The sequence below is a fragment of the Penicillium nucicola genome (assembly GCF_028828085.1).
Source record: "Penicillium nucicola strain IBT 29836 chromosome Unknown utg000002l, whole genome shotgun sequence".
Classification (NCBI taxonomy): domain Eukaryota; kingdom Fungi; phylum Ascomycota; class Eurotiomycetes; order Eurotiales; family Aspergillaceae; genus Penicillium; species Penicillium nucicola.
In genome coordinates, this window is record NW_026643126.1 from 1,886,659 (window position 1) to 1,907,513 (window position 20,855).

A 20,855-nucleotide genomic window follows, 5' to 3' on the forward strand; every position below is an offset into this window, starting at 1 on the left:
TTTATGCTTTCCCGAAATTTTTATGGAATAACTATATCCAGATTGGGCATCTACCTATGTTCTATCTAACTAATCAGTGCATGTTAAGAGACACTCCCAGATCGACTGAGCAACTTATTCACTAGGTTGATGTTTCCGACAATTTTTATTCCCTCGAATTATCCTACGATTTGAATCAAAGCAACTGTCTTGTTTTTCATAATGTAGACCACAAGAGCTGTCCAGAATGTCAATTAGTTGGGTCATAAATTGCTGTTTGTATGACTTCTGATTCTCGATAATCGCCGTTCTGACTTACTCTTAGTTATCGCTAAGGTCACGTATCCAAGTTATTAGACAAAGTCTTATACGTAGGAAGCTTCATTTAGTACCCAATACCTCCCGACTTAGCCTTACGTCCGAATCATTCTCACAGTAACGTGAAATATCTCGATAGACTTCATCAATTGAAGCGTATTTGATATTCCAGCAACCAGAAATAATGGATCCGAAGGCCAAACTCTTCACAGGTGGGAATTTCTGCTGTGAGAACAACCCCTCAACAACTGTCACTAGCTTTCCCATTTCCAGAGTTCTTTCCAGCTCGTTATAGGGGACGCGGCCTGTTTCAAGCTCGAACAGCATTGACCCAAAAGCAAATATATCTGTGCGGATGCCAATTTTAATGCCAGGCTGGAAGCTACACTACTCATAGCAGACTAAGGGGGCTTCGCCGTCGATACCGGAGCCAGCGAAGTCAATAAACTTGGCGTGTTTGGCATTATCCACGATGATATTGTGACAGCCAACGTCTGCATGGATAATTCCCTTGCTATGGATATACGCAAGACCTTCCACAGTTTCCAGCGCCCATTGAAGCTTCATGGGCCAGGGAATGGCAGACTCGCCGACACTCCGGAGCATGCCGCGAAGACAAGTTCCACGTTCCAATATGGGACCTTTCTGGGTCACTTTGCAAGATGCGATGCGATCATGGTGTCCAAGCCGTTTATAAGAGCGAATTTCAATGTCGTAAGCTTGACGTTCGAATTCCCCTGATGTGGGACGGATTTTGATGACATTGCTGTTGTCAACGGCATAGACTATCGAGACTGTACCAGCCGCAATGAAGGAATTGGCTTGGCTCAAGCTGGAAGATGAATCCATTTGTAGGACAAATTGCTGATTTTTCGAGAGGAGGTGTTCCAGTGGGAGAGAAGGGTTGGTTGCTGACGGGACATCTACCAAATGAATCCAAGGGCCTCCAGGGGATAGCTTGGGTCACGTGTCAGCGTGAGTCAATCAATCAATCAAAGTTCAATTAACCTGATGCAGCCTAAATAGTATCGTAATGGCGATGCAGGCGCTTCTATCCAGTTGAAGCAAGAACTTAACCGTACGCCTGACGACAACGCAGAAAGAGAGCTGGTCCTTGCAACGAGAGACTAGGTACCAGCTCGACATAAATACAAATCCCATAGCCCAAAACATAAGAAAAACCTGGTGCCGAAGGCATCCAGGTACAAAGAACGATCGCAGGTGCACCATCTGTCTTTCCAACATCCCACTTCCATGTCTCCCTATCTGGGGCATTTTGAGGGTAAAATCTGATTTAAATTACAGTATATAAAAGGCGCTAAAATGCCGCTAGTTTACTAGTCGGATTTAATTGGCTTTGTAGCAATTGGGGTGGCTTTTTAGCACTTCCCTATTTTATTGTCTACCCTACCTACTTGAATAGAAAAATATCAGATAAAATGCTTTGTACTACTCTGATTTGTGGTCTATAAGAACTGACCTATCGTAGACATTGAAAATCTACTACTACAAGTAAGCACTCCAGCGGTTCATGGTGGTTGTTATCTTCTGAAACTTACACTCTCAAAGGCTTACTGATAGTCATCTGGAGTCCTATTGATCATAGCTTTCAAAGTGTGTAATTGAATTATTTGAATTAAGAAATAAAGGTTTAACCTATCGGAATAGAAATTAACGACCAAGAAAGATCTGAGCACCCGGCAAGGGAGTTTTACTGAAGTTACTGGAAAGTAGTAATCACTCTCGGAACTCATCAACTGAACAGCACAGGATTTGCAATTCACCTGCCTTGATGCTGTACTGAGGGGTACTCATGATAGTTTCTTCGAAACACCAGTTAGCATCCTCAAATCTTTCCGCGGCCATGAGACTCTTGGCTTCGATGAACCACAGTGCACCGAGGTAGGCCTCCTTTCCAGGCCCACCAAATTCGCCGTCAACGTGGCTATCATATAGTTTATGAAAAAGCTGACTGGAGAGGTGCTCGTCCCTGTGAAAGTGAAGGATCGCACAAAGAAAGGTTTTGCATCGCACAAAGTCCTGACGAGACAGAGATGGATTTTCAGAAATCTCATCGGCGATCTCGTATGCCCACTGAGAGTCACCATCCAGCCACATTTGCTCTGCTTCTGCAAGTAATGTGTCCGTGGTTGAGCAGAGCCAAATATCCTCGATCCATGTCCCTTCTGGTTGAAGGGAAGATGGGTTGAAAAGCCGGTTGTATTCACGAGTAGACAGGAGTGGTGAATTACCTTTGATATCCCGTGGGACATGAGTAAATGTTACTTCGTTGAGCAGTATGTGAAAAGTTTCTCGCTGCAAGGAGAATGGGTCGTGGTACAGTTGATAAAGGGTATGGGCATCCAGACAACGACGTTCGATAGACCAAGGCTCAAGCACCTGTTTCGAAATATGGCTAGTATCTAGGTCACCAGAGTTAGGCTTATCGCTCGGAAAATCTTCATCCTTAAGAGAAATCCCCTTACTGGGAGAATTATCCTTGCTGGGAGAATCATAGTCACTAAAAGAACCATTGTCACTAGGAGAACCGTCGTCACTCGGAGAATAATCGCCACTGTAGATAGCATGGTCACTGGCGGTAGCGTGGGTGAGTAAAAGTTGGTATTCTACAAGAAACTTGGTCATCTCGGAGATTGCCTTGTTTCTGCAGGATAAGGCTAGTGCCAGCTGAATATTGTTCCAAACAATTTCGTCAACAACCCAGTGGACCGCCTGACACCTTTCCGCGGGGTCATAGAACATTAGGGCAAGGCTTCTAGTATCAAAGCAGTAATTTTCGACATATGAAGACTTATCGATCTGGGAAGAAGGGCAATCGGCATTCAAGTCAATGGAGGTGGCTTCTGTGAGTAAGACATCGTATGCTGCAAGCAGCCCAGTCAGCTCGGAGATTGTCGCATTTGTGTGAGATACGGCTATTTTGAGCTGAACATGCTCTCGACTGACTTGACGGATTACATTATATTTGTGTGATTGAGGGTCGTCTGGCAGAGGCTCTCTCGGCTTAGATTCTCTCTGTTGCTTGGAGAGAGAATGATGGATCTTGTCCAGCATCATGGTGGGTCTAGGCAGATGAAACCTACTATGAGGAGTCATCTATGATAGGTTTTTTTTTTGAAATACTTGTGAGTTAACTTATACTCTACTCGGAGGTCGTGGGGAGTCTTTTATGCAATTTGAGGCGGTAGTAGCCAGGGGCAAGGAAGAGCAGTGAAAGCGATGACGTGTTGCATTGTGAACATTGATCCTAGAGAGGCCTTTGTCTTCTACAAAGAGATCAAGGGCATAGAACAACTGTTTGTCTAAGGAATTTACGTTCTATCATGATCTCTTAAAATTGTCCATTGCGAGAAATGACGTAGTATTTGTTTTCCTAGTGTCTCGGAAATTGGAGCTCACTTCTACGTCACAAGGGCTAACCTTGATTCATAATACTGTCCAACCAACCTTAAAAAAAAGCTTTATATTTGAGCAGAAAGGTGGCAGCCAATCATCACTCGTGGATCTATCACTCTTTAAAAATTGTACAGTAGACAACCAACGTAAGACACTCGTAGATGTTGAACAGTCAAACTGCCCCTGTTCACCGCCCATACAAACCAGCCAAACCAAACATACATGCAAACTGTGCAAATCAGTGCAAACCAGTCAAATCAAACTGCAAATCAGACAAACAGCGCTATGACCTCACCATGCCCGGAGCTCTCCACATCTTCAGCGCCTCGACTGGCGATGCAAACAACAATTGGGAGATTCGACGTCAGACGGCATAAATCGGGTGAGTCAAAGGCTCGCTAATCCAATCTAATACTTGGATCTGTTCCGCCCTGAGCCGCTTACACGATCAGCCCATGAATCTAGACTTGCGGGGGTGGTGATGCAAACACGTTCACTAAGACGAAACCGGGTTGTAGAGCTGGTGAGGGTTTATATAATGCCCCTGCAATGTAACATGAGGATATTCCTTTGCCATTTTTTTCTCTTCCAAGCTTGATTTCCCTTTCGAAGACTCACAGGTCTTGTCTAATAATTTGTCATAGAGGTTGGCATCGTCTCCTTCCAGGTAAGAGCGGCAGTTGAGACGTCACTGTGAATCTTTCTTTTCTACCTTCGTCATAATAATATTCTGGATGGTTGTACTCATCTGACCTCTCAAGATTGCTCAACCATGTCTCCTACAGCGTTAAGAAATACCGACACGGTCGAGATCGTCGACATTCACCAGAATGACATGGAATTCTCCCTCGTTGATGATATCTACAAGAACTTGGACCCACCGGCGGATACACCGCGCACATTCCCTACCCTCTTACTATACGACGCTAAGGGGCTGAAGCTCTTTGAGAAGATCACATACCTGGAGGAATATTATCTTACCAATACAGAAATTGAGATCTTGACAAACCACGCCAAGCGGATAGTCGAGCGCATTCCGGAAAATGCGCAATTGGTGGAACTAGGCAGTGGGTCAGTTACACATACACTATACCCTCCATACAACAATTGCATCTAACATGCTATAGAAATCTGCGCAAGATCGAGATCCTCCTCCGCGAATGTGAGCGAACAGAAAAGAAAGTGGACTATTACGCGTTGGATCTTTCGCTGGTGGAATTGCAGCGGACATTCTCCGAAATCTCCCCCGAGAAATTCGTGCATGTGGGATTCCATGGTCTTCATGGAACCTACGATGATGCTGTTGGTTGGCTGCAAAGCCCGGAAAACCGACAGCGACCAACAGTTGTCATGTCAATGGGATCTTCTATGGGCAACTTTGGTCGCTCTAGTGCCGCCGACTTCTTGGGTGGTTTTTCCAAATTGCTGGGTCCCTCGGATTTCATGTTGATCGGATTGGATGCCTGCAAGAATCCCGAGAAGGTGTTTCAGGCTTACAACGATAGTGAAGGAATTACCCGCCAGTTCTATGAAAATGGCCTACTGCATGCCAACGCTGTGCTTGGCTTCGAGGCCTTCAAATCCGGTGAATGGGAGATTCTAACTGGGTATGATAGCCACGAGGGACGGCATCAAGCTTGCTATGCTCCCAAGGTCGATGTGGTTATCAATGGCATCAAAATCCCTAGGGGTGAAAAGCTTGTCTTTGAAGAAGCGTGGAAATACGGCCGGCGTGAACGTGATGCATTGTGGCGAAAGGCAGACCTCATCTCTCAAGTGGAGTTTGGGAATTCCACTGATGATTATCGTGAGATTTGAGCTTCCTTCGATTTCTCTGTCCATTTTAACTAACATGGTAATAGATATCCACCTACTATCGCCCGCTGCTCTTCATACATCTACAGACCCCTCGCAGTACGCAATTCAGCCAATCCCAACCATCGAAGATTTCCAGTCACTATGGACTGCGTGGGATCTTGCAACCAAAACTATGATTGCCCGTGAAGAGCTTTTGTCCAAGCCGATTAAGCTGCGTAATGCGCTGATATTTTATCTCGGTCACATCCCAACATTCTTCGGTATGCTTTTCAAACTTCAACTCGTGTTCGTCGCTAATTTCGCTATCAATAGATATACATTTAACCCGCGCGACACAGGAGGATCCCACCGAGCCTAGATATTATCAACAAATCTTTGAGCGGGGGATCGACCCAGATGTTGAAGACCCGGAACAATGTCATAACCACAGTGAAATCCCCGATGAATGGCCCAAGTTGGATGAAATATTGGATTATTCGGAAAAAGTCCGAAACCGCGCGCAATCGATTCTAGAGGAAGGATCTGCACAACAAGACAGAACTCTCGGAGAGGCTCTTTGGATTGGCTTTGAACATGAAGCCATGCACCTGGAGACCTTCCTCTACATGCTACTTCAGAGCGACAAGAGCTTACCACCTACGGGAGTTCCACGTCCAGATTTTGAGGATATCAGTCGAAAGGCCAAAATGAACGAGAAACCAAACAAGTGGTTCAGTATTCCGGCACAAACGCTGACAATTGGTTTGGATGATTGCGACGAAGAGATCATGCCCAAGAGCTCTTTCGGTTGGGACAATGAGAAGCCTCAAAGAATGGTCAATGTACATGCCTTTGAAGCCCAAGCACGACCCATCACCAACGGCGAATATGCAAAATATCTGCAAGCTCATAATCTCCAGACACTCCCTGCATCTTGGGTGCTGATCCCAGGGCCAGACAATCCCATTTCGAATGGAATTGGCAACTCAACTGCTCAAGCTGGATCGAGCTCTGACACGATGGGGCTTTCCATGGACAGGATTGCTGTGCGAACAGTATTTGGGCCGGTAGCTTTGAAGTATGCACAGGACTGGCCGCTGAGTGCCTCGTATGACGAACTCGCGACCTATGCAGATTGGATGAGCTGCAGGATCCCGACCTTTGAGGAGGCCAAGAGCATTTATCAGCACGCCGAGAATACTCAGGGTTGTCAAGCTACGAATGGCCACATGTATGTTCCCCATACTATACTTAAGATCGGAACCTAACGGCAGATGCAGCAATGGGACCAATGGGACCAATGGGTCGTATTCCCATGATTTGAAACCCCGTTTCACTGACCAGGGACTCTTCCGTGATCTCAAGGGCTGCAATGTGGGATTCAAGAACTGGCACCCTATTCCAGTTACTCCCAATGGTGACAAGTTAGCTCGTCAAGGGGACATGGGAGGTGTTTGGGAATGGACTAGCACATCATTAACGCCACACAAGGGATTCAAGTCAATGGAGATTTACCCTGGATATACATGTAAGTGATTGTCATGCACATTTCTTCATGCTGGACTAATCAAAATTTTTATAGCGGACTTTTTCGATGGCAAGCACAATGTTATGCTCGGAGGCTCCTGGGCCACGTTGCCCCGCATCGCTGGCCGGAGTAGTTTGTGAGTTGAGGTCGTGACAGCAGGTCAATCAAGCCAACTAACATCATACAGTGTCAATTGGTACCAGCACAACTACCTTTATGCCTGGGCTGGAGCTCGACTGGTGAGAGATATATAGAAGTAGACTTGAGTTGCTATGACTTCATCGATAAGATAAAGATAACGTGACTGCCCCTCATCCCTTCGCTTCTCCAATTCCTCTAGCTCTTCTCTACATAAGTTTGTAAAGTATCAAATACTCATGATGTCTCTGGAAACTATCACCACTATCTCTCCGGCTACCAATGAGCCAGTTATCACTCGCTCTGGGGTCTCATCTGAGGATCTGAGACAGATCCCCGAGTCCGCCCAAGCTGCATTCCGATCATTCTCCCAGTCCACTACTCTCCAGCAAAGACAGAAGATTGTTGAGAAGGCACTGGATATCCTCGAAAAGAAGCAGGATGAACTGGCCCGCGAGGTTACTGAGCAGATGGGCCGGCCTATTGCCTACACCGGCGTCGAAGTCGCGACCGCAATCAAGCGCAGCCGATACTTGACTCGCATCAGCACTTCCGTGCTTGGAGAAGAAGGTATTGTATCTGGGGAAGAAGAAAAGGGCTTCAGACGGTACATCAAGCGTTTCCCTGTCGGTGTTGCGCTGATTATCTTCCCTTGGAACGTGAGTTTCAAGCCAAAACTGTTAATGTTGATGCAATGACAGTCTCCTGAACAGCATATAACTAACTTACATCTCCATAGTACCCGTACCTCACCCTTGTTAACAGCTTGATTCCCGCTATCCTTGCTGGAAATGCCGTTATTTTGAAACCCTCGCCCCAAACCCCTACAATTGCCGAGCAGTTTGCCTCCGCATTTTCCGAAGCTGGTCTTCCCAAAAACGTGCTCCAATTCTTCCACAGTGGATCAATCACTCTCATCGAGACTCTGGTGCGCTCACCATTGGTCAACCACATTTGCTTCACGGGCTCAGAGGCCGGTGGCCTAGCAGTGCAAAAGGCCGCTGCGGATCGTATTGTGAATGTTGGTCTTGAGCTGGGCGGCAAGGACCCGGCTTACGTGCGGGACGACGTTGACCTTGCCTGGGCAGCCGAAGAAGTCGTTGACGGGGCTATCTTCAACAGCGGACAGAGTTGCTGCGCTATCGAGCGTGTCTATGTCCATGAGAAGGTCTACGATGGTTTCGTTGCAGAGGTGAAGAAGATTTTGAGCAACTACCGTGTCGGTGAACCTTCCGACCCGAAGACCCAGATTGGACCCGTTGTCTCTAAACGTGCTCGGGAGGCTATCCTTGCTCAAATTGATGATGCTGTCAAGAAGGGTGCGAAGAACGAGACTCCTACCAACGAGACTTTTGAGAATCTCCCTCCCAATGGAAACTATGTTAAGCCCACACTTCTCACTGGTGCCAACCATGAAATGGTCGTGATGAAGGAGGAGACCTTCGGACCTGTCATTCCACTTATGAAGGTCTCTGGTGATGACGAAGCTGTTCAACTTATGAACGACAGTGAATTTGGTCTTACTGCTAGTGTTTGGAGTAAGGATATTGCTGCTGCTGAGAAGCTGGTTGAGCGCGTTGAAGCTGGCACCGTTTTTATCAATCGATCTGACTTCCCCAGTCCTGTGAGTACAACCCCTTCCAGTAGTCATCCTATCACTGCTAACAATACATCTTTACAGGACCTCGCCTGGACTGGATGGAAGAACTCTGGTCGTGGTGTGACTCTGAGTAGATTCGGATTCGAGCAGTTCGTTAAGCTGAAGAGCCACCACATTAAGGACTACCCCAAATGAATGGGTACATAACGAGATATGAATTTTTTGTTTCCGTCACTTAGAAACACAAAATGGATATATAGATTGGGTGGTGATAACATGCTGGACATACATTGGAATGAAGCAACTTCGTCAGCTGTTAACTTCAAGGGGGATAATCATGACCCACTTCATTCCAGCAAAATAACAGACGAAAAAGGAAAACGGTACCTCAACAGTGCTGACTGAGATAACTTATGCCACTCTACACTGTATTCATGTGCCTAGTGCATCAATGCCCCAAACAGGCGCAAGGTAATCCACCGAAGAAGGCGAAGTATGTCTCTACGACAAAGCCAACATCCAAAGAATGAGCCAATAGCACCGGAGAAAACATTTCCGGCAGGTGGTCCAAGACAATCTCAATTGAGCAGTGTCTCTGAAAGAATGTAAGCCAACCTTCAGAATACGGGTAACCACCCCCGCTAGCCCTCGATACGTGCCAATAATATGTTGTATCCAGGTAGCCAGGTAGGTTTGAGGTTCTATGGTAGGGACTTACATAGCTGGAAGGACCTTGCATTGCAGACTCCACTGGGACGATACCAGCACGCCTTCAATTTAAGATCTTGTACGGACGTACATTTACAATGTGCTAAGACGAAAGTTAGACATTTATACGATTACCCAATATACAGTAATGGCGGACTCTAATATTCAATAAGGCGCTTTTACGGAAATTAAAAATCTACTCTGCTGGAAGTCTCACTGGAAATAGAATCCCGCATCGAACAGTTCATCCCTGCGGTTCCAGTCCGAGGTTAGGGCTTCCCGTTTGCCCAGATGAAACACTCAACAACAACCCTTAGTTCCGAAAACAATCCCAAGCCTTGAAATGCATGCTTTTATCGTGTATTCCATCCCGTTAATAATATAGGAATGTGTACCTGCCCGAAGCTTGTACCTATGACCCCTAAAACAACCTTTGTGAGCTGTTCTTTGACTCGGCATAGCTCCGACGCAAGGGAGGCGCAAAAAGAAAATTACGCGAACCATTCCAGGCCTCGCAGGCACCCGCAAGGCCTCTGTACAATTGATTTCGCTCTCGGCACCTCTGGAAATGATCGATCGTTAAGTGATAAAGGGAATAGGACTCCGTATTCCGTGCAGTAACAAAGGAAGCCGAGGCGAGGAAACAGTCCTTCCTTTCGGGATTGTGATTGAGCCTAGGATATACCTATGGAGTTGAAGTTTATTTTGAGGATTCTACGAGGTGGAATTGGGTTCAAGGATTCTCAATTATTATTAAAAAAGACATAGATACAGAATTGAGGTGATCAAAACTCTCTGCTGCAGTACCTCGGTATCACCATCACCAGATACGGGTCGGCTGCACTAGGTTTAGCCACATATCTAACCCTGAAAAGAAGTCTAAGATCATCCCTGTCATCGAAGAATCTATGATAGATCGACACAGCTGCAAGTGGATGAAAGATCGGCAATGCATCTAAGAAATGCCTAAAATTACATTGCTAGACTTACGGTGCTGCGTACTTTTGAAAGCCGAGCATCCGAGACCAAGAAAGAGAAGAAACGAGGCAAAGAGCTATTCAAAGCTGCCTCGTATTGAAAGAAAGCTGGCGGTTGCACAGACAAAGATGCCGAGCTTTGCAGGCCCTCGCATTCATGCACATATCCACCCAGCTAACGGGGACCGGGATCGACAACTAGCTATTATCGAAATATTCCTGGAGAAACGGCACGGAAGCTTTACGGGTGGGTGTCTTGTCCTAAAAGGGACAAGAATGAAGTATGGAGCGCGACACGAGGGTTTTCTTTGCTTGTCCCTTTTGCCCCTTTAGTCTGGCTCACTCTCTACCGGGTCCACTGAGGGTCGAGTGCCTGCTGTAATCTGCATGGGTTTGTGACGCATTGGGTTCCCTACAGGCTGCAGGTCAGGATGATCTTGCTGCCTGTAATGCTCGTCTGCCGTTGTTGCACTTAATGCTTTGCAGCAGATCGTGGTAGGGAATATTGTATGCACAGAAAGAGTTGGAGATACGCGATGGATAGACAATCCCATGCTCACAAATAGCCGGAGTAGGCATACGGGCATTTCGACATTTCCTTCCACAGCCAATCCCTGGCCCAATCTCTCAGGAGGGGGGAGGACCCGCCGCTGCCGCCAGGGGACTGCCAGGAATGTGTCACAGTCTCAGTAAAGGGACTGGATGTTTTTGTTCTCACAGGTGAAATCTGCCGAACCTGTCATCCCGTCCATGCCAAAGGCCCGGCTGTCGCCTAGTTCAACCTGCATGGGCGAGACCGTGGATCGGATTATCCTTGACACGCCGGGAACAGCATTGATTTGCATACTGCCGGTAAATTTGCTGTAGTAGTATATGTACTCTCGCTGTGCCTCATTTCTGGTACACTTGATTTATTCACGGCTCGATGCTGTAGAGCACAGCCCACTTCTTTTCTTTCTTGTTTTTCCTTGACATCCACACAGTCCTTCGTTTCGCATTGTCTCTTGTATAGCATTTGTTTCACGACAGCGTTGTTCTTGTTGTATTTCTTTGTCCTATTTCAAGGACATTCCAACTGGATTGTCCCAAGTTCCCGCAGCTCTCGATTCGACCCTTTATAAGGAGAGCTTGTATCCGTCTGCTGGATCACCCAAACCACATCAACACAACATGGAATGCTTTCGACAAGTCTTCCGGTGCTTCAAAGCACCCTTCACACGCAACAAAGGAACAATCATTGAAATTGTAAGTCGAATTGAATATTGCAGATACTAGAGGGTTTGAGTCTTGTTGGAAAGACGGTGGCTGACCAGTGAATCGTAACAGGGTCATCCCACCAACTTCCGCAAAGAAGAGTTGCCTGCCTACTTCTCTGATGCCGAGTCAGTCCTCTCGCCCAGCCAGCTCCCGAGAGAGCGACCAGATCTGACAAACAAATCACAGCACGCTGACGTCGCAGGACAGTCGAACAGCGACCGCGGAGGAGAAAGACGGAGCGTTGATCGAGATGGTGTCCCTCCAGCCATCGATATCGACGAAGAGCAAGGTTCAGAACCACGTCCGCAGAATGAGCCTGAAACTGTCGCAACCCGCCGGGAGCGTTTAAGGCTACCTCGATGGTGGAAGTCGAGCTCAGCTGCTGCTCAAAGTTCCAAGGCCCCGGCCGAATCTATCACTATGAACGAGCTTGGAAGTGTCTGATTGAATGTTCGAAAGAAGCACGAATTACGCGTGCATTCTTGGGGAGAGGGGAGGTATCACACCAGAAACGTCGGAACTTCACTATGTCCGGATTTGTCTTGCCTGTTAGAAGGTGATCTTCTGATATTAGTCGACTCATATTTAATCGACTGAGATGGCTCTGGCAGTCCATCGAGGTCATCAAAAAGTGATTGAACTCTTGATTTGTATACGGGTCGAGTGTTTCCCGGCTTGACTTTTGGCATAGATGTAGCCTTATTTTGTAAACTTGCGCGAGGTGTAATCACGTCGTTAGATTCTGGTCTTTGTGGTGTCGAGTGGGCGCTCCTAGGAGCCGGTGGCCGAACCGCCTTCGGTTCGATATCGAGATCGTCATCCGAATCTGATGCTGTCTCTTCATCCAGCTCAATAACTTGAGCTGCTGTTGCCTTGAAGTTTAGCGTATTAGCCACTCGAGCTTGACCAGTGTTCGAAGGTGCCTGTCCAGCCTGGGAAAAGCCTGCTGCAGCTCTCGAGGACGACTTCAGCGCAATTACTCCTGCCAGGGACCGTGATTTTCTCGGGCTGGTCATGAGGTCGTGCAAATGTGTTCCCTTCCATCGCGCGTCATCTTCATCATGCTCCTCAGCCTCGTCGAGGTTCTGGCCATCGAGCTGTTGTAGTCCAGACTTCTGGCGATGCCTGAGGGCCTCCCGCTCCCGCTGGCGTTCAACCTCTTTTGGAAGAGGCGTACGGCCATCTGTGGGCCTTTCAATAACTCCAAATGCGGCCATATTTTTAGCCTTCGCTTCCTTACGACGGCGAAGATACTCGGCGTAATGTAGATGTTGGGTGAATGTTTGGGCAACGGAGTAGAATTCATCTTCTACCATTACCCAACCATCGTCACACTCAAGACCCTCGAGCAAAAACCTATTATATATAGTGAGCAACTATTATATTCTTGATTGTGACGCGTGGTTGTAAGCATACTCTTCGGATGGACATCGTTTGATTGGCGAGGATGGTGGGGTTTGAGCTGTGTCAAAGTCCCGCGCATTAGAATAGATTATTAATTAACGGATAGGAGGGTAAAGCTCACAAGATCTGAAAAAGTCTCGCTTCTCGGGGGACACTGGGAGGTTCCGCGGGGTGGTGTCGCGATCGGGAGTAGCTTCTGTCTTTACACGCTTTCGTGGGGTTGATTCTCTTTTCACTTGGGTGTCATCCTGTGCCCGAAGCCAGGGCAGAGTTCTCGGCATTGTATGAGTGCATTAAGAGAACAATGGAAACCCAGTGTGAGGCAAGAGGGGAAATATAGAAAGTGAAGTTGCTCAGGAGCCTTTATCTCCGATAAGGCGAGGTCACGCTACCTAGGGAGTACATACGTCCGATTCTGCCTCACTACGCACTGAGAGAAATTTGTATGCAAAGCTCCCATCTTTTGGGTATTTCATGTCATAGACATTGAGAATGGAAGATATGAAAAACCAAACCGCCTGGAAACGCCTCGAGGATATGTGCCCGAATTCTAAAACCACTGCCGGTAGAACGCCGATACGACTCAAAGAGAAAAGAAAAGCAAACGCCATCTGTGTCCACCTATGTCCCATCTTATACCTCGCCAGGGCGCTTGCTGTTGCAGCTGACGATCTTGACCCTGTCTGCGGATACTGAGGTTTGGTTGTCCAACTTGAATGTGACGTCCTTAATCAGGAATGTCCAGACTTCGTCGCAGAATCGGTAGGTATCGAGATGACCCTAATAGTGAGAAGAAATTACATGTTAGTCATGATGTTGAACTGGGCTGAGCTAGAGTGGAACCCTTTCCAGCAGAGTACATGGACTCGAAGGGCTTACCTTGAAGGTTAGTCTGGCTCGAACTTTGTCGGCCAGGACCTCAGTAACCACACGGTCAAAGGTGGAGAGGATTTTCATGGCCAGCTGGGGTTCGATACGGCCCTCGTTGATCAGATCGTCCAGAGTATCGGTGAGAGACAGTCCGAGGCTAGAGATTCCTTGTTAGCTTTCGAGCTGCCGGTCCGGTTCATACGGTGCAGTACCTGCTCCCACGGTAGAGCTCGTAGTAAGCCACAGATGCCATTTTGAGGTAAGTAAATGGAAGATCTCTCAGATAAGATCTTTAGATTGAAGTGTAGTGTCGAGAGCACAGTTGACCAGTAGCGGTGGATCGCGGGGACGTTGGACATCAGGTGACTTGAATCACGTGGCTTCCTTATCGGCGATGGCGTCAGAGTCACTCAAGACTTCTTTCATCACAACATTGAAAAGAATATCAATCTCTTTCACTATGCCCGTGAAGCACCTAAAGGGCTTTGGGAATGGCTTCTGTGCCAGAGTAACGCCGTTTCATTTGCACGGCTGCAGCAATTTCCTATCTACAACATCCAAGCTCCCAAAAGCTCGAGGTAAAAATAGTGGATTTGCCCTGGAACTCAGCGTCAGATCTAATGAACATTGTCATTTCTAGATATCACCAATTCCAAGCTCGAGCAAGAGCAGAACAAGACTTCTTTGAGCACTCCTTCAAACGAAGACAGCAAACGTCACCCTGTCCCACGCAAGACCAAACTTATCTCCGAAGCAGATGCTGAGCTACGCGAGCGATTGGAACAAATGTCAGGTGAGGGAGGAGCCTCGGGGATTGAATACGAAGATGGAAAGCCCAGTGCCATGAAGCGCGGCGTGCGCAACAATATGTTCCGGTTGATCTGAATCGGACGCAACCTAGAAGACTCAAGGAAGCCAAGTGAAGCGAGATGACTGTTGGGGATATATATATGTTCCAGCAGACATCCAAGGCCCTGCGACCTCGGTGCCTATTCGCCGATCATGCAAGAATGCGGGAACAACACGATCGGCGAGGGTGCGGAATCCATCAGAAACCGAGCTTCTCGACCTTCTTTCCTAGCCAAGCGGACATCATTTCGGTCTCGGTCTCGGCAGAGTTTACCTTGCACTGTGTCTCACGTTGATATGACGTTCGATGACCGCGCGCGAATAACGGCGTCGCGTAATTGAACGCATTCCGCACGTCGGGCCCCCCCCCCGCATTCTCTGATTACGATTGCTTGGGCAGAGCCAAGCAGTCTGATGTAGTTTTATTGCTACATTATGAGCACCATGGCTCGAAATATCAGCATGCTGTTGGGAGGAAACAAACATTGTGGCCGGAGGCAGTGCAGTTGCAACATACAGTATGCCAGAGAAGATCACTTCTATGTCCGATCTAGGGTCCATTTATACTTCTTTGGATCAATTTAACACTATTGGGGCTTTCTTCTACAAATGAGTCCTTACTTGAATGATTTGGATTCTAAAGACAGCATTGAGCCTAGGATTGATCATCCGTGCATTTTTTTGTGACCTTGAACAGGTAGGCAATTACAATGTCAACTTGATCACGAGCTGCATGAGAGAATTCTTTTCGGAGTAGAGGGGAGGGAGATTGGTACTGGCCTCCAGGAACTAGGCGCAAGGAAGTAGAAAGACCAGATAGCCAACTCCAACGAATAAATCTTTCTCTAGACCAGTCAGACGACGTAGTCAATATATTATCTGTTCCATTCAAATACCCTTTTCTATGCCATGGGCCCGAATCGCAAGCTTAAATATAAACTATCCCATTGTCCCTAAAAAAACGAACCATTGTCTTATTGCAAGCGTCCACCCGTAAGACAAAGACCATATTGCATGCCCGTAGAAAGCCGAATAAGAAGGCTTTACTTGCGCACAACCATACCAGCCAAAACACCAGCTCCAATAACACCACCATCCGAGGCCTCCCGCAAGAAAACAGATTTGCCCCCTCTCTGCGGGCCAGTTCGCATAATTAACCGATCAATATATTGCTGACACATTTCCTTAAACTGCGGATAATGCTGGATGATACCACCGGTGTATGCAACAACCAGTTCCTCGGGCCCGGACTGCCAATCTGCCGGCGTCTCTAGGACCGGAACAACATGCCTGTGAATAGCATGTTTAGCTGCGACCGTAGCATCCGGCGTAGCGACTTCGCCATTGCTCTGCGGTGAAGCAGCGTTCTCGGGCGTGTTGCTGTTGCTATCCTCTTTCAATTCAATCTCGCGCGCGCAGGCCAGTAGTCCGACGACCGCCGATGCGATTAGCCCCGCTGAACGTCTCTGTACTGTGCGGGCGATCTTGCGGAAAGCACCAGCAGTCCGGGGTTCCCAGCGCCAGTCGCTGCTTTCTGGTGGGGGGAGGGATTGATTCAGGGCCTTCGCGAGGTCTGGGTCGGAGCGGGCTTTGGCTACCGTTTCGGAGATGTAGGTTGTTGTCAGGGCGTATTCTTGGATGAGGTTTGCGGGAAGGGAGCGTTTAGATAGCTTGGCGATTGATGTAAGGTAGTCGAAGAGGATTATGCGGATGAGTTCGCCGATGTAACGGCCGCCGGTCATGTATTCGAAGGGCTGAAATCCTGGACGCGCACAGGCCCGGTCCAGTTCAATATCCCATTTTGTTGTGACATTCAACTCGGAGAGAGGTGGTGCGGCACCGGAGATGGTCCATTCGGTGTTGACGATTGTTTCTACTGCGCTTGGTTCCATTGTGTTGACGCTCTTGGCTTTGGATTCGTGTAGTGCGTCTAGTTTCATTGGGATGGTCGCGTTGCAGCCGGTTCCCACGATGATTCCCATTGCGACTCGACTGTTTGGTAGTGACTTGACCTTGTACGCAAGGGAGGCTAGCGTGGCAACGGTATCGTTGGTGATTGCTTGGATCTTCAATTTGGGCAATGCAAATAGCTTGCGGCGTTTGTATGATGGCTCATCATCATCATCTGGTCGCTTTGTATGCTTCTCATAACCATCGAGAAGAATGTTGCCCAAGTTCAAGTTGGATGAAATAGCGAAGCCTTTGCCCATCGGCATCAATGTAGCTTCTGCTAATGATTCTTGCCTATCATATAGTTAGTCAAGGCCCGGAACTAGACCCACAGATCCCATTGAGATCAATTCAAGAGCTAGCATAACTCACATAATGGGGAAACTGAAGGTGATGCCCATATCAAGTTCAGCAGGTATATCCTTTTTCGTTGCGTCCGATGATAGACTCTCCGCCACCACTTCAGCAATGCAATCACCAATCCAAGAGAACAAATCCTCGGCCTTGTCCATCTTCAAATGCTCCTGAATAGGCCAGGCTCGCTCCAACGTTCGCTTCACGCGCTGACGCAGAGCTTTTCGGATGGTATCCTGTGACCTCTCAGTGGCATCAGTGGGACGAACATCCGAGTCGACAGCTTCTCCAAGCAGTTCAATAAATGCAACTCTCAAGTTACTGCCTCCTACATCGATCGCCAAATAGCGACCAGTTTCCTGGCCCGTAGGAAGCTGAGTCACAGGCGTCGGGAGAAATTGCTGATCGGATGTCAACGCCAGGTGTCTATATGTGGTGGAGAAGCGCCGTGCCAATTGATACAGAACACCTTCATCCAGAGACATGGGCGACAGGAAGTCTTCCAGTTGTTGATGATGGACAAGATATTCTCGCTGGGCGGCGTCGTACTCCGAGTTGATCTCGTCATGGTCCTCCTCAACCAGATCATCAGGCATGTCGCGCTCCTCATCGTTGTCCTTTTCTGATATTGAGTTGACAGACACCATTTTGCCACGTTGATGGCAGATATATTGAATCCGAATCTCCCCGAGCTCAGTATACGGGGTGTCGCAAATGATAGTCTTGGCAGTTCCCGAGCCTGACACAGCCGTTACGTTTTCAACAGTGACGTTGGGCTGGAATGTTTGAAGAGGACACGGTCATGTCCCTGGGAGATTCAGCTACCACAGGGGGCTAATATAGCCTATTTTCGTGTGTCAGTGAGGTTGCAATAAGGAGTGAACATTTCGGTGACGCGGTCTGCAGGGCGATGGGGCGGCTGCGGGGGAAAACAGAAACAAGACGATCATGCCAGTAAATAAAGATGAGAGCACCTGTCATGTCTTACGTACCCTGGAATCTTCGGTATGCGCTGATCACAGAAAAATAATAGGGATTTCAGGGGGGGGAAAGAGACTATATACGAATCTTCCGATATCCCTAGATGCCTGAGGCAGAAGTTGGAGAATGAAGTATACTCCCTGCTTCAAGATAGGCGAGAAAATAGGAAAAAAGAAGAAGAAGAAGAGAACCAGTGAAAGAATCAGGCAAGTATCTTTATTTGATTTGATTTGGATTTTGGGGGGCTTTTTTTTTTCAACTTAAAAACTGAGTTGGAGTGGGGAAGCTATAAGAGCGTCAAGGTACATCAAGGTGGAAATGATAAATTTAGTTGTGTGTGTTAAGTGTGATCTCAAGCATTCGACGTATCATCGATGCGACGTTGCTGAGAAAATCAAAGACTTTCTTCTCGTTGAGGCAAACGACTCCGTCTCTCCAGCACTCCTCTCCGAACTATGTAACCCTACCCGGGACCATCTGACGCCCTTCCAGGGAGGTCAAAAGAAGGCTAAACACCTCGGTTAGAGGGCCCTGACTGCTCTCCATACTTTGACTGACGCCATTCTTGGCTTTCGGAACTAAAACACAATCGAGGCGTTTGGAAACGGCCGTACGACCGCCAGTGAAGATCCAGAGAGGTATACGATAGGAATCAGGAATCAGTGGGGGGTTAGATCCCGGCACACGCACCAAAAGCGTTTCAACCTGCGATTCGTTCGATACGAGGTTCGCCTGTTCAGATATAACTCGTGGCGCTCGCGTGGTGATGGGGCCGGACATGCCCGTATCCAGACGCAGCTCCATGTTGCGACACTCTTCTGCCTAAGCATCGTGTGCTGTCTACGGGCCTCGATCGTTCTCGCCCAGATTGTCCGATCTGATTGGAGGCCGTTGCAGCCTCGCCTTTGCTTACCCGGAGTTGGTCACCTGCTCCCCCATGGGTTCAAGGAACAGCTCTCGTGTTCAAGCGTATCATGATCCTGCTGTATATCAAGGTTTGTCTCCTGTGAGCCTCAAAGCGACCTTGCAGACGGCCCAACCATTTGATCCTGCCCCCCAGAGATACCTTGCCTCATAAGAAATGCCCAGTTTCTTTGGGTCTTTTTCTTTACTGTAGCCTTGCACACACTTGAAACTTAAGCTAGTGGATGCCCCATAATGGCCTCCGAAGTCGGCGAAGTCAGAACCACAAATGGGAGAATCCTCTCGGTGAAGGTGTGGTCGTTTAGGCATTTAGGAAGAAGTCGGGGACTGGACCAACCAAAAGTAAATGTTTATTCAAGTAAAAGCGAAGAAACTCCGATGTCATTTGCCCAGCTGGCAGATCTTATGTAATACGGTCTGGGCAAAGGGGAAGTTCCGCCTCTCCACACGATCTTATCAAAACAACGTCACTTCACCATGGAGAAACTCCCGATCCACTCACATGGCGATCCTCCGGATCAACCGACTCGTCCAAGTACAGCGACCTTTTGGCGCCGTCTATGTATTGCCGTGTTGTTTCTAATCGGCTACTATATGCTGATCAGGCCATCTTCCTCGTGCACGCAACACCACACAAAGCTCCCTGGGAGCGAGAGCTATACCGCGGACCTCGAAGATGTCACAAATGAAGACAGCTACAACCCAGTTACAGAACACGTTTCTGGTGTACAGAACACACTCGCCCAAACTAAGATCCCGCTGGAAGCTCACATCATGAGCAAATGCCCAGATGCGCAGGCCTGTTTGCAGAAGCTGGTCTTACCAGCCATGGAAAAGGTTTATGACAAGGTTGACTTCAGACTGTCCTTTATTGCTAGGTGAGCATTGGTTCCCAACACCAGGAACCTTGTGTCAACTAACCTCAACTAGTGCCTCCGAAAGCTCTGAAGAGATCGAGTGCATGCATGGCCCAGGTGAATGCATCGGTGACATGCTTATGCTCTGTGCGGCCAACCTTCCTTTCCCACCCCCCGCGGACGAATCCCTTCTTCCACCAGCCTACCCTCGAACCCCTATCATCAGGTCTCTAGGATTTGCAAACTGTCTAATCAATGACTATGCTGAGATCCCAGATCGTGATTTCATTCACCAGTGTGCAATGGAACACGGTATTGACTTTGACGCACTGAATAAGTGTGCCAGTCAACAAAACGATGACCCGGATGACGGTGACAATGGAAAGCCACCACTGAGTGGCATCGCTTTGCTGCGCGAAAGTGCTGTGCGCGGTGCCAAACTCGGTGTTAAGATAAGCTGCACTGTTCGCCTAGATGATGCTTTCTGGTGCGTTCATGATAACAATGAATGGAAAAATTGTGCCCAGAATGGTGAAGGCAGCAACCCTGCAGTCTTAATTGATCAAGTCGAGAAGCTCTGGAACGAGCGGAACTGAACCTCATTCACACAGATATGATAGGATATGATAGCCAATGCAATTTACGATCTCTTACAAAAGTTCGAAGGGCAGACTGGTTCTAGGCTTATTATACTCACCAGAAATTTCATTTAGACGCTCGCTTTCTCACGAAATCTGGCCATGCGAGTCACAACAATGGGGGATGGTTCTGTGGGCACCCTGGCCCTTAGCTGTAGTCAACAAACCACCTCTCGGCTCCAAGGCATCGAAGTCAGCCGCCAGTTATTTGCCTGCGCTCATTCTTCTGTTTCTTGCCCATGGTCACCATCAACCTGTAGACCTTGACAATCCTTTTCTCTTTCTTTCCTTCTCATCTTTTTCTCAATT

At 47.9% G+C, this 20,855-nt stretch overlaps 12 protein-coding genes across 12 annotated transcripts; 6 read left to right on the forward strand and 6 right to left on the reverse strand.

Annotated features, from left to right (window-relative positions):
- Positions 1-684: 684 nt before the first annotated feature.
- Positions 685-1,146, reverse strand: N7511_002473 (uncharacterized protein; the record flags this gene model as incomplete). Its single annotated transcript, XM_057124898.1, has 1 exon — positions 685-1,146. The coding sequence occupies one exon, from the start codon at positions 1,144-1,146 to the stop codon at positions 685-687; it is 462 nt and encodes a 153-aa protein (XP_056987057.1).
- An 888-nt stretch (positions 1,147-2,034) lies between these two features.
- N7511_002474 (uncharacterized protein) lies at positions 2,035-3,375 on the reverse strand (the record flags this gene model as incomplete). The annotated part of the gene is made up of 1 exon (XM_057124899.1): positions 2,035-3,375. One exon carries the CDS (start codon positions 3,373-3,375, stop codon positions 2,035-2,037), a length of 1,341 nt encoding a protein of 446 aa, XP_056987058.1.
- A 1,111-nt stretch (positions 3,376-4,486) lies between these two features.
- N7511_002475 (class I SAM-dependent methyltransferase) lies at positions 4,487-5,532 on the forward strand (the record flags this gene model as incomplete). The annotated part of the gene is made up of 2 exons (XM_057124900.1): positions 4,487-4,785; positions 4,842-5,532. The coding sequence occupies 2 exons, from the start codon at positions 4,487-4,489 to the stop codon at positions 5,530-5,532; spliced, it is 990 nt and encodes a 329-aa protein (XP_056987059.1).
- A 34-nt stretch (positions 5,533-5,566) lies between these two features.
- Positions 5,567-7,179, forward strand: N7511_002476 (uncharacterized protein; the record flags this gene model as incomplete). The annotated part of the gene is made up of 4 exons (XM_057124901.1): positions 5,567-5,821; positions 5,871-6,742; positions 6,792-7,039; positions 7,094-7,179. The coding sequence occupies 4 exons, from the start codon at positions 5,567-5,569 to the stop codon at positions 7,177-7,179; spliced, it is 1,461 nt and encodes a 486-aa protein (XP_056987060.1).
- Positions 7,180-7,419: 240 nt separating this feature from the next.
- N7511_002477 (aldehyde dehydrogenase family protein) lies at positions 7,420-8,972 on the forward strand (the record flags this gene model as incomplete). The annotated part of the gene is made up of 2 exons (XM_057124902.1): positions 7,420-7,836; positions 7,917-8,972. 2 exons carry the CDS (start codon positions 7,420-7,422, stop codon positions 8,970-8,972), a joined length of 1,473 nt encoding a protein of 490 aa, XP_056987061.1.
- Positions 8,973-11,632: 2,660 nt separating this feature from the next.
- Positions 11,633-12,163, forward strand: N7511_002478 (uncharacterized protein; the record flags this gene model as incomplete). Its single annotated transcript, XM_057124903.1, has 2 exons — positions 11,633-11,707; positions 11,789-12,163. The coding sequence occupies 2 exons, from the start codon at positions 11,633-11,635 to the stop codon at positions 12,161-12,163; spliced, it is 450 nt and encodes a 149-aa protein (XP_056987062.1).
- Positions 12,164-12,219: 56 nt separating this feature from the next.
- Positions 12,220-13,035, reverse strand: N7511_002479 (uncharacterized protein; the record flags this gene model as incomplete). The annotated part of the gene is made up of 1 exon (XM_057124904.1): positions 12,220-13,035. One exon carries the CDS (start codon positions 13,033-13,035, stop codon positions 12,220-12,222), a length of 816 nt encoding a protein of 271 aa, XP_056987063.1.
- Positions 13,036-13,756: 721 nt separating this feature from the next.
- Positions 13,757-14,246, reverse strand: N7511_002480 (transcription initiation factor IIA subunit gamma; the record flags this gene model as incomplete). Its single annotated transcript, XM_057124905.1, has 3 exons — positions 13,757-13,903; positions 14,003-14,150; positions 14,206-14,246. 3 exons carry the CDS (start codon positions 14,244-14,246, stop codon positions 13,757-13,759), a joined length of 336 nt encoding a protein of 111 aa, XP_056987064.1.
- A 207-nt stretch (positions 14,247-14,453) lies between these two features.
- N7511_002481 (uncharacterized protein) lies at positions 14,454-14,878 on the forward strand (the record flags this gene model as incomplete). The annotated part of the gene is made up of 2 exons (XM_057124906.1): positions 14,454-14,571; positions 14,634-14,878. The coding sequence occupies 2 exons, from the start codon at positions 14,454-14,456 to the stop codon at positions 14,876-14,878; spliced, it is 363 nt and encodes a 120-aa protein (XP_056987065.1).
- A 1,007-nt stretch (positions 14,879-15,885) lies between these two features.
- Positions 15,886-17,793, reverse strand: N7511_002482 (hexokinase family protein; the record flags this gene model as incomplete). The annotated part of the gene is made up of 2 exons (XM_057124907.1): positions 15,886-17,086; positions 17,165-17,793. The coding sequence occupies 2 exons, from the start codon at positions 17,791-17,793 to the stop codon at positions 15,886-15,888; spliced, it is 1,830 nt and encodes a 609-aa protein (XP_056987066.1).
- Positions 17,794-18,580: 787 nt separating this feature from the next.
- N7511_002483 (uncharacterized protein) lies at positions 18,581-18,931 on the reverse strand (the record flags this gene model as incomplete). The annotated part of the gene is made up of 1 exon (XM_057124908.1): positions 18,581-18,931. One exon carries the CDS (start codon positions 18,929-18,931, stop codon positions 18,581-18,583), a length of 351 nt encoding a protein of 116 aa, XP_056987067.1.
- A 597-nt stretch (positions 18,932-19,528) lies between these two features.
- On the forward strand, positions 19,529-20,504 carry N7511_002484 (uncharacterized protein; the record flags this gene model as incomplete). Its single annotated transcript, XM_057124909.1, has 2 exons — positions 19,529-19,929; positions 19,982-20,504. 2 exons carry the CDS (start codon positions 19,529-19,531, stop codon positions 20,502-20,504), a joined length of 924 nt encoding a protein of 307 aa, XP_056987068.1.
- Between the last annotated feature and the right edge of the window lie 351 nt (positions 20,505-20,855).